Raw genomic sequence first — 14,389 nt, 5'->3', positions numbered from 1 at the left:
CCTTCTCTGTACTTTTTCCAATTCATATATATCTTTTTTGAGATGAAGTGACCAGAACTGCCTGCAGTATTCAAAATGTACCATGAATTTATATAGAGGCATTGTGATATTTTCTGTCTTATTATCTATCTCTTTCCTAATGGTTCCTAACATTCTGTTAGCTTTTTTAACTTTCGCTGCACATTGAGGAGATGTTTTCAGAGAATTGTCCACAGTGACTCCAAGATCCCTTTCTTGAGAGGTAACAGCTAATTTAGACCCCATCATTTTGTAGGTATGGTTGAGATTATGTTTGCATTACTTTGCATTTATCAACATTGAATTTCATCTTCCATTTTGTTGCCGTCACCCAGTTTAGTGAGATCCATTATAACTTCTCACAGTCTGATTTGGACTTCACTTTATTGAGTAATTTTATATTGTCTGCAAATTTTGCCACCTCACTCTTTACCCCTTTTTTCAGATCATTTATGAATATGTTGCACTGGTCCTAGTACATCCCACTATTTACCTCTCTCCATTCTGAAAACTGACCATTTATTCCTACTCTTTTTTTCTTTCTTTTAATGAGAGGACCTTCCTTCTTATCCCATGACTGTTTACTTTGCTTAACAGCCTTTGGTGAGGGGCATTGTCAAAGGCTTTTTGAATGTCCAAGTACACTATCTCCACTGGATCACCCTTGTCCACAAGTTTATTAACCCCCTGAAAGAATTCTAATATATTGGTGAGGCATGATTTCCCTTTACAAAAGCCATGTTGACTCTTCTCCAACAAATCATGTTCATGTATGTGTCTGATAATTCTGTTCTTTACTATAGTTACAATTTCACTGGTTCTGAAATTAAGTTTATTGTCCTCTAATTGCCAGGATCGCCTCTGGAGCCTTTTTTTAAAAATTGGCATCACATTACATATCCTCCAGACATCTGGTACATAAGCTGATTTAAATGATAGGTTACATGCACAATTAGTAGTTCTACAATTTCATATTTGAGTTCCTTAAGAATTCTTGGGTGAATACCATCTGGTTCTGTTGACTTATTATTATTTAATTTATCAATTTGTTCCAAAACCTTTAGTGATGCCTTGATCTGGGACAGGTCCTCAGATTTGTCATCTAAAAAGTATGGCTCAGGTGTGCGACTCTCCCTCACTCATATCCTCTGCAGTGGAGACTGGTGCAAAGAATTAATTTAATTTCTCTGCAGTGGCCTTATCTTCCTTGTGTGCTCCTTTATCACACCGACAGTTCAGCCCACTTACTGTTTAGCAGGCTTCCTGCTTCTGATGTACTTAAAAAAAATTGCTGTAGTTTTCGAGTCTATGGCTAGTTGTTCTTCAAATTCTTTTTTGGCCTGACTAATTATACATTTACAATTCCTCTTTAGCCAGATAGTGTCTCTTTAATTTTTCCATGGAATCCTCAATGTATATGGTAACTGACAGCTTACTAAATTTAATGCTATGTAACCAAAAGCCAGATTCCCTGCCATGAAAGTCTGATCATAATCATACAAACTACTGGAGAGAATTACTTTCATGAGCTTATAGAAAAAGTTTATTTATTCTATCTCTAGATGTTCCATACAAATTGCATGTAACAATCTCCACAGGTCAGAACAATAAAAATCTGAATAATTTTTAGAACCGGTATCCTATTTGTGTGTTTGGCAGCTAAATTGTGATATTATCAACTTTTGCTGTCTGCTCAGTAAGTAAACAGTTTTACTGCTGAGCTGTTAAAAATCCCATAAAGAAAATTAGAAATTGAGAATTCAGTCCGGATTTGCAGTTTGACAGGGCGATATGCTCATCCCCACTTTAATACTCTCTAATAAAAATTACTGCTCCGAAATACATGAAAGGTGATAGCTCTTCAACTTAAATGACCATCTCACTGCTGTTCCAATGATAAAGAGTCAGGGATGCTGTGGCAGGTCTATTAATTCTTAAAACTGTCGTATTAAAAGTATGGCCTCAATCCTGCATACATGTATGTGGTCAACTTTAAGCCTTCAAGAAATGCCTTTGAAGTCACTGACGTACATATTGTTAATTTAAGAGATTGTTAATTTAAGGGAATTCTGTATGTAGTCTGGGAACAGTGTAAAGAGGAAAGTATGGTCTCCTAACTATAGTATATTGGGAATCAGAAGACCCTGGGTAAAGATTTCAAAGTGCCTCAGGGCCTGTCTATGCAGCAAGCAGGATCCTGCAGCAGCGAGCCTCAGAGCCTGGGTCTACACTCCGACTCACTCTACAGTGCTAAAAAGAGCTGTGTAGATGTTCAGGCATGGGCTGGAGCTCAGTCTCTGCATCCTAGGAAGGGGATGGCTTCAGAACCGGAGCTCCAGCCCATGGCTTTTTTTAGTGCTGTAGCATGAGCCCCGTGAGTCCGAGTCTGTAGACCTAAGCTCTGAGACTCGTTGCCATGGGATTCTCTTGCTGTGCAGATGTACCTTAAAGGATTAGGAGCCAAAATCCCATTGCTTTCAATGAGACTTAGGCTCTAGAGATTTTTTAGGCTCCTAAATAATTTAGGCAGTTTTGAAAATTTTACTCCTAATTTATATTTCTGGCTGCACCACAGTCTTTCTGTATGATGTAGGACAAGCTATTTAGGCCTCAATTTTCATAGAGTGACTTCTACTTTTGGTGTCTCAATTTTTTGGGGTCCAGCTTAAAACACTTAGGACCTAATTTTGAGAGGTGCTGCGCAACCACAATTCACATCTGTGGTCAGAGTGTCGGCTGTTACTGTTTCCTATCTTTTGTCACAGCTGTATTGCTTTTAACCTTTGGGCTATCGGCATATTCTGCTGCCTCTGTAGCATTAAAACATTGTCATTCATGTATTATTTATTTATATGAGCATTAGGTGTGTAGCGCTCATCAATGTGGTATCTTAAAGGAGCGTTACTGGGTTCCAGAGTGGCCCACAGGTAGCGGCAGTTGCCAACAGCAAGAATGGTAAATGAGGAGGTACCAATTGTCTGGTACAGAACTGGAATTCCATTTTGCCCCATGTACTTGTGTGCTAGACAGCACTGACACAATCAAATGATTTTTGTGGTATGAGATGTTTCTAGAGACTTGGAGTGCACATCTGTGGCAGAATGATTTCTCTTTGTTCAGGTGAGAAACTGTAATGCTTTGAAAGTGGGTGTCAACTCTATTATGATCACGGCAAAGTAAGCATGAAAGATTCTGCACTCAGAGGATACCCAGCACCTGACAACTTCAGTGAGGGTCCTACATACAGAGATGGCAGAATTTGACCCTGACGTGTGTAAGGTGCTGTACAGAACAAATAGAACAAAGGTCTATTTCCCAAATAGTTTGCAATCTAAAGGCCTGATCTTGACCAGGCATAGCACTTGGTAATATGAGCAGTTCCATTAATTTCAAAAGTACTGTTCATGACAGTAAGCACAATGCCTGGTGGTAAATGCTTGACGGACTGAGTCCAACAATAGGAGAAGGGGATGAAGTGTGATAAGGTTTAAGCAGTAAGTTATGTTGTTCCCACTTTGGCACCTATTCCTGCTGCGTATAAAGCTCTGTACTTATATGGTCCTCATTAACATTGTATCTGAGCACCTAATACTGACTGTGCTGCAATTACAATTGTAGAAATGATGGTAAGAAGTAATTCTTGGAAAAAAGATATTACGAAAAACTGATCCTGAAAAGCCCATTCCACTACAGTATGGGGTTGCTGACGGGCAAAAGTTAACCACAATATTCTCCAGTCCAGTGAAAACATATCTGCAAGGTGTTTACATTGGTATCTATCTGGGATCCAGTGGGAAGGCAAGAAAATTCAGCCATCCTTAGGGCTCCAGGACAATTCAGGGAAGCTGACTGGAAGATACCTTTTTTCCTTGTAATAGATCATGTGATGGATTATACAGTAACCATTAAAAGAGAAGCTGATTTCTTTTCTTCCATGTTCTTATTCAGTCATCGAGATGGGCTTCTTTTAATTAGTACATTTGGCTGAGAGGCAACAAAACTGTGAAGAGCATGCTGCTTATTTCCAGATCATCACCTTGCTAGTGCTCCTGCCCATACTAACAGAGCTCCTAAGGGTCTGATCCAAAGCCCATTGAAGTCAATGGAAATAAACTAAGAAAAGATATGGCTTAGCACTGTTAGTGAAAAATGCTTTAACATAGGAATTGCTATACCAGATCAGACCAGTCATCTGTCTAGTCCAGTCACCTATCTTTGTCATTGGCCAGAACCGGTGTGCTTCAGAGAAATCTCACAATGTACAATTACAGCATAACCTGCCCACAAGAGAAGTTTCTTCCTGACCTCATCAATTAATAGTTGGTTTATCCCCTGAATCATGGGGGGGTTTGTCCCTATTTTATTTTAGCCTGAGGAAATCTTTTCCACATTATGCAGACTTTAGATATAGTTTCACAGAACTGGTAACAACTACTCAGAAAAGGTTAATGACTAATCTCTCATATTACATAGGGACCAAACAACTTTTACATCTCATGCAGGACAACATAGGACACCAGAGTTGGAAGCTACCTGCAGTAGCCTAACCTGACCATCAAATGGAGACAAATGGCTTCCATTTTCAATTCATCTGCCCATTAACCTTCGTGAGTGGATGTGATGCAGCCCAAGTGCCACAGATTATAAAACTTCTTTCTGGTAACATTTCTAATACAAAATCATTTTCTCATTTAGCTGAAACAAAGATCTGCTTCAAATACTACCATGGAGTGAGTGGAGCACTACGTGCTACAACCCCCAGTGTCACAGTGAAAAACAATTCTGCTCCCGTAAGTTACTTCCAGCTTTTCTGCTTCTCTCTAATTCTTTCCAGCTATTTATTGCTATTTCCAGCTATTTATTGCTTTCCTTGCCTGTCCTTTGTATATTTGTATTAATTTTTAATATGTCTTTCTGCTCTTAAATTCTCTGTAATGTACTTAAGGGATATCAATTCTGTGTTAGTCCAAGAGGAACTGGAATATCAGCTATGTTACACACTAGCAGTGTCTGTTTATAAGAGTTAGTAACAATCAGAGAATGCAGTACTTCCCTAGCTCCTCCTGACTAATTTTATGCTAAGATTTAAAGAAACACACCCTTACACAAGGAGTCATGAAATTTCTTCTTTCATATGTAATTAGAGATTTAAAAAAAAAAAAACACGTTCTGTCTTTTTTAAATACCAGAGGCTACCACCTGTATTCTAGACTGGGGATGTCAAACCTTTTCCCATCTAGGTGGCAAAAACATCTGCTTCAGTTTGTCCCATCACCCTGTGCCCCAGAATGATTTGTGTTCATATCCCAGGATCCTTTGCAGACTTTGAGTCAAAAAGACGAACAAGTTATAATACATCATCAGTTCTTACATTCTTCTCTGTATGGTATGTGACATAAGAATGCATAATACGTTAAAAGCATAATAATGGAATAGAATAGCTTAATAATATTAAGTAGGAGAAAACAATCATGCAGATTGGACATTGTTAACATCAACAGATTTCCCATATTGGTGCACCCAAAAAGAGAGAAAAAAAGCATGAGAAATATTTAATGTGTAGATTTTCCACTATCTGTGAACCTCATACTTCCAGTCACTGCTGAAACCACCATTGTCAGCTCAAACTTCAGCCTCATCCTCTGTGTCTTCTGTGCCTTTGAACTGGCTGCAGCTGCAGTTGGAAACTCAGAGAAACCAGGTGTTTGAACTGAAAACACGCATACACCTTTCTAGTGCAAAGAAAGGTCATTCAGTGGGACCACAAATATCATTCGGACTAGAAAGAGGTTGTTTTTTTTTAATTTTAAAAGCATTTGTTACTCAAAGTTGTGAAAGAAGTTACAGGCCTCCCCCGTCTGCTTCAAAGACAAAGACACTGGGGCTGGAGCTAGAAATGGTATCAGCAGAGACTGTGGGTTTGAAGACCCCAACAATCCCAGATAGATTACATCAATAGGTCAGTCTAGCTCTCTCATTTTCAGTTAACTGAATTTTAAAAAAAGAAAATGTGAAAAAAAGAGAGAAAAGAATCAACCATTATCATGTTTAAAACATACACTCTTCTAAAAAGATATGCTCAGAAAATCGCTTTCAGAAATAACAGTTAACCATTCTGGATCTTATTCTGCTGCACTTACTCATCATGGGTTGTAGTGTAACCTTACAATCTCCCCAAAACTCAAGGGGAGCACAGAGATGCACCACCCAGGACCAGAGCAAAGAATTGTGACTCAGAAAGTGGAGTTTTCTTCCCTTCTTGCCCCTCACTTTTCTTGCTGCCCATTTTGTAGACAGCCCACTACTCTGGCTGGTAAGTAGCAGGTGCAGAGCCAGAGATCATCCCTGTCTCTCTAACCCCTCCCTGTCCACCAATGAGGAGTGTCAGGGGAATAGCTCCCCAGGTCTGGAGTCACAAGTAAGGACTGTGACAGTCTAACCTCACGTGTAGCCTGATAGAAGTCCATCAGACTACTTACACATGTAAGGACTGATAGACAGGCCCTTCAGCTTGACCAATGAATTACATTCAGCAGACCAGATTCACTGGTATGATCCAGTTGTTTTGCGCTGCTCCAGTGTCACAAAACAGCCAATAAACCTGGCCACAATACAAGTGAAGATCCTGATCCTCCTAGTGCTGCTTGAATGCAGGCATTCTGCCTTCATGGAACAGCTAGTAGGATCACGGCCTGCGACTTGTGCTCACATTCTGTTTTGCTTTTGATTCCTGATCCTGAAGTCACTGCTCAGGAATTATTCCCTTTGAAGTCAGTAGGAGTCTTACCAGTGTAAGGGCTGGACCCCAAGTGCAGTGTGAGAAACAATCCTTCAGCGGATAAGATTGCCTACCTTATCAGTAAAACAGGTACTAGAGAGAGAGAGAGTTCCGTGAAATCCTGCCTTCTTTGAAGTCAATGAGAGTTTTGCCATTGATTTCAATGGAGCCAAAATTTCACCCTTAGTTTCTGGAGCTCAGCAAGACCCTAGTGAGCTGCTTATTTTAGATTAATAGACTTTTTAAATTTGTCACAGCTTGGAAAGAAGATTGCACAAGAGCATGTGTCCTTCTAGAAGCATTTGGATACAGGTGTATTTCGGGATGCAATGTTTACAACTAGCATACTCATCTACTGACTATCCCAATACACCCAAGCAGATTCTCTGAAAGCCTCCCAGGTGTTGTTCAGTACAAATGCTGATGAAAGAGTATTTAACCATAAGTTTAAAAAAAAATCTGATTCCCAGAGAGAAAGCTATTGCAATGCTAGTTGGACACCATTACTTCATGTGTCCATTGGTTGTATTTTAGACTTGGTGACTTTTCCTATTTTTACACAGTGTATGTTTTGTTACTTTTGAACTTATCACCTCATGCTCCAACCCAGTTATTATATTTACCTCTGCTGATTTGGATGCCCTGCAGTTCATTTGCCAATGAAAAGTCTTCCCACGGTATCTTTCCTGTGAGTCACCATGATGAGTTTAACAAATTCCTGCGGGCATAAGCTTTCGTAGGCTGCAGCCCACTTCGTCAGATGCATGGGTTGCAGCCCATGAAAGCTTATGCCTGCAGGAATTTGTTAGTCTTTAAGGTGCTACAGGACTCTCGTTGTTTTTGCTGTATACAGACTACCACGGCTACCCCTCTGGAACGTTTCACCATGATGAGTTTGAATATCTAGGAATCCAAAGATATATACTTCACCCAATTCACACACAGTGGATGCTCTACACATGGATTTAGAGCAATAAATGGACCTAAATTAGTTATTTGTAAAACAAAAACACCAACAATTTGCAAAGAAAGGAACATCAACAGACTTTGGATTTTTCTTGACTTTAATGCATTTCTGCTTCTATCTGTGTATCTAAGCATTTTGCCATGCTCATTATAATAGTATGTGTAAAGTTAAACTCAGTAGACTAGAATTTGGTGACATCTGTAATATTCAGTTTGTTGTTATCGTCATAATGCTGTAGCTGTGCATTTGTCTTTAGAACAAGTACTATGCTGAAAAAATGGAATTTTTTTCTGTCAGTTAATTTTTTGCTCTGTTCAGAGCTTTAAAAACTCCATTTAAAAAAAAAAAGACTCTTAAGAGTAGTTGTTCCTAGCAGCAGGAAAAGCTGCATCAAACTGGTGGCAAAGGCTGTGAATGTGAAAACGATTTAACCTAATTATGGGTCTAGCCTCTTTTGCATTAATATAAACAGGCACCACAATGACCACCATAATACTCAAAAAGAACTCCTTTTCCCAAAGAGTTCACAGTCAAAGACACAGAACAGATACATCACAATTAAACAAAAAAGTGGCATATGGATATATAACCTAAGAATGAATCCTCCCAATTACACGGGTAGAATTAATTAGGTACATAGTAGATGTAAAGAAACACTGTTGACCTAACCTCTAGAGCTTTAGTGTCGTAATTTTTATCTTCATAGACACCTCATGGCACTAGTCAAACACACTGAGCATCATGGGTAGAACCATGTAAACTGCAGCTAATTATTGGGAGAGACCTTCTGAATGTTGTGCTGATGCAGAATGGCTGCCTCAGCTGTCTTTCCCACAGCAGGGATTACCATTTGATAAGTAAACTGCCATTTGATGGTGACTGATCATTGCTGAGGATTTCCTGTTGTAAATATTTGCATTATTTGCTGTCATGTTGGTGTGGGCCATTGATGAACACTTGATAATGAAGCATCCTGCTTCATTTCTTTGTGTGCTTTGAAGTCTAAGCTCCAAGCCAAGTCTTTATGATAAAGTTTGCATGTATGAAGAGACAAGTTTCTCATTCTTTCCTTTTTTTTTCCATACACTATTTAAACACTGTGGTTTGCTTTTCATTTCTCTTACTTCATGTCTTATTGTATGAGATATAGGTTCTCTTATTAATAATAGTAATACCTACCTCTTCTACTGTGCTTTTCAAAGTGCTTTATAAAGGAGACCAGTGTCATTTTACAGATGGGGAAATTGAAGCAAAGAGAAAGGAAATGACTTTGGAGGACAGGTTTAAAATTCAAAATGACCATGACAAATTGGAGAATTGGACTGAATTGAACAAGATGAAATTCAATAAAGACAAGTGTGAATTACTTCATTTAGGAAGGAAAAATCAAATGCACAACTACAAAGTGGAGAATAAATGTCTAGGTGGTAGTACTGCTGATAAGGATCTGCGGGTTATAGTGGATCAGAAATTGAATATGAGTCATCAATATGAAGCAGCTGCAAAAAAGGCTAATATGATCTGGGGTGTATTACCAGGAGCGTTGTGTGTAAGACACATGAGATAATTGTCCCACTATACTCGGCACAGGTGAAAACCCAGCTGCAGTACTGTGTCCAGTTCTGGGCACCACAATTTAGGAAGAATGTGGTCAAATTGGAAAGAGTCCAGAGGAGAGCAACAAAAATGATAAAAGGTTTAGAAAACCTGACCTATGAGGAAAGATTGAAAAAGCTGGGCATGTTTAGTCTTGAGAAAAGAAGACTGAGGGGAGACCTGATAACAGTCTTCCAATATGCTATGGGTTGTTATAAAGAGGATGGTGATCAGTTGTTCTCCTTGTCCTCTGAAGGTAGGACAAGAAGTAATGGGCTTAATCTGCAGCAAAGGTGATTTAGGTTAGATATTAGGAAAAACTTTCTAAGGTATATCTACACGACTGGGCTGCACAGATCGATGCAGTGGGATTGATTGAGTGGGCAGCGGAGACCCACACAGTCGATTCCGGAAGTGCTCTTTGGCCAACGCAATAAATCCACCCCTCCAAAAATAGTAAGGCTGCATCGACTGCAGGGCATCTCCTGTTGATGCAGTGCAGTGAGGATGCCGCAGTAAGGGAATGTAAGTAAGTAGATGGGAGATACAGTACGTAGCTTGCATATCTCTCGTCGATGGCCAACAGCAGTGTAGACCAGGCCTAACTATACGGGTAGTTAAGCTCTGAAATAGGCTTCCAAGGGGGGTCGTGGAGTCCCCATCATTGGAGGCTTTTAAAAACAAGTTGGACGAACACCTGTCAGGGATGGTCTAGGTTTACTTGCTCCTGCCTCCGCATAAGAAGCTGGACTTGGTGACCTTTCAAGGTCTCTTCCAGCTTTACATTTCTGTGACTTGTCCAAAGTCACCCAGCAGACCAATGGCAAAGCCAGGAATAGAACTCAGGTATTCTGAATTCCAGTCCCGGGCTCTATCTACTAGATCATGCTGCCACCATACATCTGCATATTAACCACAGCAGTAGTAAATCACCAGTACATTTTCACAGGACAGATAAAACAATAATAATTCAGTATCTTTCAGCGCAATAGGTGGGGAAGCATGGCTATGGAAGCAAGAAAAAGATTAACTTCCTAATAGTTAGTGCACAGCTCAACAGTTAAGGCTGTATAAAAAAGGCTTGTGTAAAATACATTATCAGTGCATTACAATTTAGTACACAAAAGAATGCAAGCCAGGCATAGCTTTTAACATATCTTACCAATACAAGGCCAAATTATTCCTCTTACAAGATTCAACCACACTGGCAAAGAGAAACACTACCAGAATGGCTATTCCTGAGGCATTGCGCTTACTTAAGTCACTGGGTATATGAGGGAACTTAACAGGAGGGGCTCTCTTCTACATCTTTAAAAAGTATAGCCAGAGTTCTTCCTGCTGCAGCCATCTTGACTTGCAGGGTAAGTGGTATCAGAGTACCACCTACATCCAACCTGCTCCCTTTGCCCTTCCTCTCAATGCTTGTATAGACCTCAGCTGCTTCGTGTTTTTACAGTTTGCCTCCACTGCATTATAAAACCATAAAATGGTACTACATAAAAATGCATGTTTCTGGAATTAAAGTAGTTCCTAAACTGATTATAGAATTACTTCTGTGGGTTTTTTGTTTTGTTTTTAAGTCTCTGTGTCAAAGGTTTTCTGAAAGCACACGAAGAACAATTCAGGTAGGCGTGTCAAAAGTGGTTTTATGGAGTCTGGAATTAAGAAGCTACAAAATAACTGTTCTTAATAAACTGATCTGAAGTAAAAGAAAGGAGTACAGTAGGGCTTGACTTGGCAATTTAGGGAACACTTACTCAGTGACGAATAGTTCCATAATGGTTGCATAATTGAGCCATAACCTGAAGTTTAACTACATGTCCATGTTACTTATTATTACGATCTTGGTAATACATGAACTTTTTAGAATCCAGGTACTGTACATAAAGAACACTGTATGGACATCTAATCACCCTGTCATATAGTGAACCTTCTATTTAATATGGATTGGTGGAATCAAATAGCATAACCAGAGTGTAACTGCAGTGTAACTATAGTCACTGCATTATAAATAATAACCTTGTTTTCTTTTCTGTGCACGTCCCATATTTTAAATGGGGGGAGAGATTTTGTTTAAAGGTTAAGAAAACTAGTTTCTCCGGCGTTTGTATTTTTTATCTATTTTCACAGATATTACCAGTTCAAGCAGTATTTTGGTCCTGATTCAGCAAAGCACTTAAACACTAATTGACTTCTATGGGAAGCATAGGGAATATCTCTCAAATTGGTAGAATCTTTCAAAACAGAAGAAAATTAGTAAGTGGGATCGCTTACTAATGTAGCATTGTATCTAGCTATGTGTAGCACTTACATACAGTAAATTAAAATGCATCAACTGATGAAATGACAGACATACCGAGTTCTGATTAATCTTTTAATCTTTTTGGACAGTTCAACTCAGTGTGGCTCAAACGCCTACCACCATCATCTTGTGTTGTGATACCATTATTTCACTTAAAAGAAACATGTATATATGTTTTAATACAGAGCATGTATATATGTTTTAAAACAGAATTCATAGAATGGAAATACAAACACTAACCTCTTTCTGTACCAACAGTACTTTCCTTAGTCACAGTTTAGGGAAATGTACTGTTAGACCTGAAGCAGTTTTCAGCTCAACCGAAACCCACAAAAATCCTTCGTGCTTTACAATTCACGCAGGGCTGTGTCTGTGGTTTTTTATTGCTCTAAACTAAGTGGAATATGCTTCTAATTTGCAAACTAAAAGGTCACCAAATATTTTGCTACTCTGGGTAACTTCCTGATCTGCTTGTATGACTTTTATAGTTTTTTTTTTAAAAAAGTCCCAAATTTCAAGATTAGTGTAGTCAAGCTCCTAAATATAGATTTAGATGGCTTACCATCTAAATTGGGCCCAGTAATACTTTGCATTTATATCACATGGCATCTGAGGAACTCAAAGCATTCTACAAACCTTAATTAAGATTCATGCCACCTATTGAAAACAAGTCTAATCTGAATTGGGTTTGACTGTTGTTTTAGATTTTTGATATATTTTAATTTAGGCAAATACTAAATAGCATCCTGTACACCTAACACACTAAACCATCTGAGTATTTTGTGTGTTTCTTTGAAGATTGCTCATCTAAGAAGGACAGAAAGAATAAGGTGCAAAGTATTTATACGTAACCTTTAGTTAAACAGTCTGTTTGTTTCATCAAGATGGCATGACACCTTATTTCTCTATCGTGATTTAATTCTCAATGGTGCCCAGAAGCATACTGATTAGACAGCTCTGAAACAATTGGCAGAGAGCATTTGTGTCAACAGGCAACTTTATAAATGCAGATGATGCACTGAATGCCGGTGCCTTTTAGTATTCTGGGATGGATTTTGGGTAATGTATCAGGGAACAAAAGAATTAGCGTGACACATCAGATGTGTCTCTGGCTAAGTACCAGCTACGTTCAGTAAAGAAAAGCCTTATGCCCACGGAAATAGAACAGTTGGTATGCATTGAGTGTTTCGTGTACTAAAAATCAATGGAACATTAGTCATTTGAAATGGAAATTCTGGAAATGGAAGACTTGCCCCTATCCCTTAGAATTGTTGTTCCAGTACATTGGGTTCCCCTTGATTGTGCTTAAGCACCTGAAAACATCATAATCTAAGTGCTTGTGATGAGAAATACAAACCCCACACTGGAGAAGAAGAGGTTAAGGAGCAGCTATGGGTCCAGGTGTCCCTCTCTGCCACCCCTGCAAAGCCTGCACAAGCAGGAGGCAGAGTTTAAAAAGGGAAACAGAACCGCTCAGAGTGCATCAGACAGTGGAAGGGAGCAACTTTATTCCCAGAGCCAGAGTTGTTGGGAAGGAGTATCCCAGGACTCTTCCTGCCTGAGGCTTGGAGATACTGATTTGGCCAAGCCGGTCACAAGTAGAGTGCCCCAGGGGTCGGTCCTGGGGCCGGTTTTGTTCAACATCTTCATTAATGATCGGGAGGATGGGGTAGATTGCACCCTCAGCAAGTTTGCAGATGACACTAAGGTAGGGGGAGTGGTAGATACCCTGGAAGGTAGGGATAGGATACAGAAGGACCTAAACAAACTGGAGGATTGGGCCAAAAGAAATCTGATGAGGTTCAACAAGGACAAACGTAGAGTCCTGCACTTAGGACGGAAGAATCCCATGCACAGTTACAGACTGGGGACCGATGAGCTAGGCAGCAGTTCTGCAGAAAAGGACCTGGGGGTTACAGTGGATAAGAAGCTGGATATGAGTCAGCAGTGTGCCCTGGTTGCCAAGAAGGCTAATAGCATATTGGGCTGCATTAATAGGAGCATTGCCAGCAGATCTCAGGAAGTGATTATTTCCCTCTATTCGGCATTGGTGAGGCCACATTTGGAGTATTATGTCCAGTTTTGGGCCCCCCACCACAAAAAGGATGTGGAGAAATTGGAGAGAGTCTAGTGGAGGTCAACAAAAATGATTTAGGGGGCTGGAGCACAAGACTTATGTGGAGAGGCTGAGGGAACTAGGCTTGTTTAGTCTGCAGAAGAGAAGAATGAGGGGGGATTTGATAGCAGCCTTTAACTACCTGAAAGGGGGTTTCCAGGGATGGAGCTAGGCTGTTCTCAGTGGTGGCAGACGACAGAACAAAGAGCTACGGTCTCAAGTTGCAGTGGGGGAGGTCTAGGCTGGACATTAGGAAAAAGTTTTTCACTAGGAGGGTGATGAAGCACTGGAATGGGTTACCTAGGGAGGTGGTGGAATCTCCATCTTTAGAGGTTTTTAAGCTGCGGCTTGACAAAGCCCTGGCTGGGATTATTTAGCTGAGGTTAGTCCTGGTTAGTCCTGCTTTGAGCAGGGGGTTGGACTAGATGACCTACTGAGGTCCCTTCAAACTCTGATTCTATGATTCTATGAAGCCTGCAAAGGAGGGACTGGTGGTTTTTGAAAGTCAGAAACTTTGTTTGTGTTCAGTTTTTTTTTTTACCCTGCGGCAAGAGGGAACAATGGTAGAAAGTGATCTAGGAAGGCAGCTGCATAACACCCCCAGATGTTGGT

General features: G+C 39.9%; 1 protein-coding gene across 1 annotated transcript in view; it reads left to right on the top strand.

Moving 5' to 3' along the window:
* The window catches only part of HECW1 (HECT, C2 and WW domain containing E3 ubiquitin protein ligase 1), a 350,139-nt gene that overhangs the window by 161,956 nt on the left and 173,794 nt on the right, over nucleotides 1-14,389 (top strand). The window contains exon 5 of the mRNA XM_067550377.1: nucleotides 4,714-4,808. Within this exon, the coding sequence (XP_067406478.1) occupies nucleotides 4,714-4,808 (95 nt within the window). The remainder of the gene's footprint in view (nucleotides 1-4,713; nucleotides 4,809-14,389) is intronic.

The sequence above is a fragment of the Emydura macquarii genome, unplaced genomic scaffold (genome assembly GCF_026122565.2).
Source record: "Emydura macquarii macquarii isolate MOO-44397 ecotype Brisbane River unplaced genomic scaffold, CSIRO-AGI_Emac_v2 contig_1263, whole genome shotgun sequence".
In the NCBI taxonomy this organism is placed as follows: Eukaryota; Metazoa; Chordata; order Testudines; family Chelidae; genus Emydura; species Emydura macquarii.
Note: the sequence above shows the minus strand (reverse complement) of the source record. Positions and strands in the feature narration are given on the sequence as shown.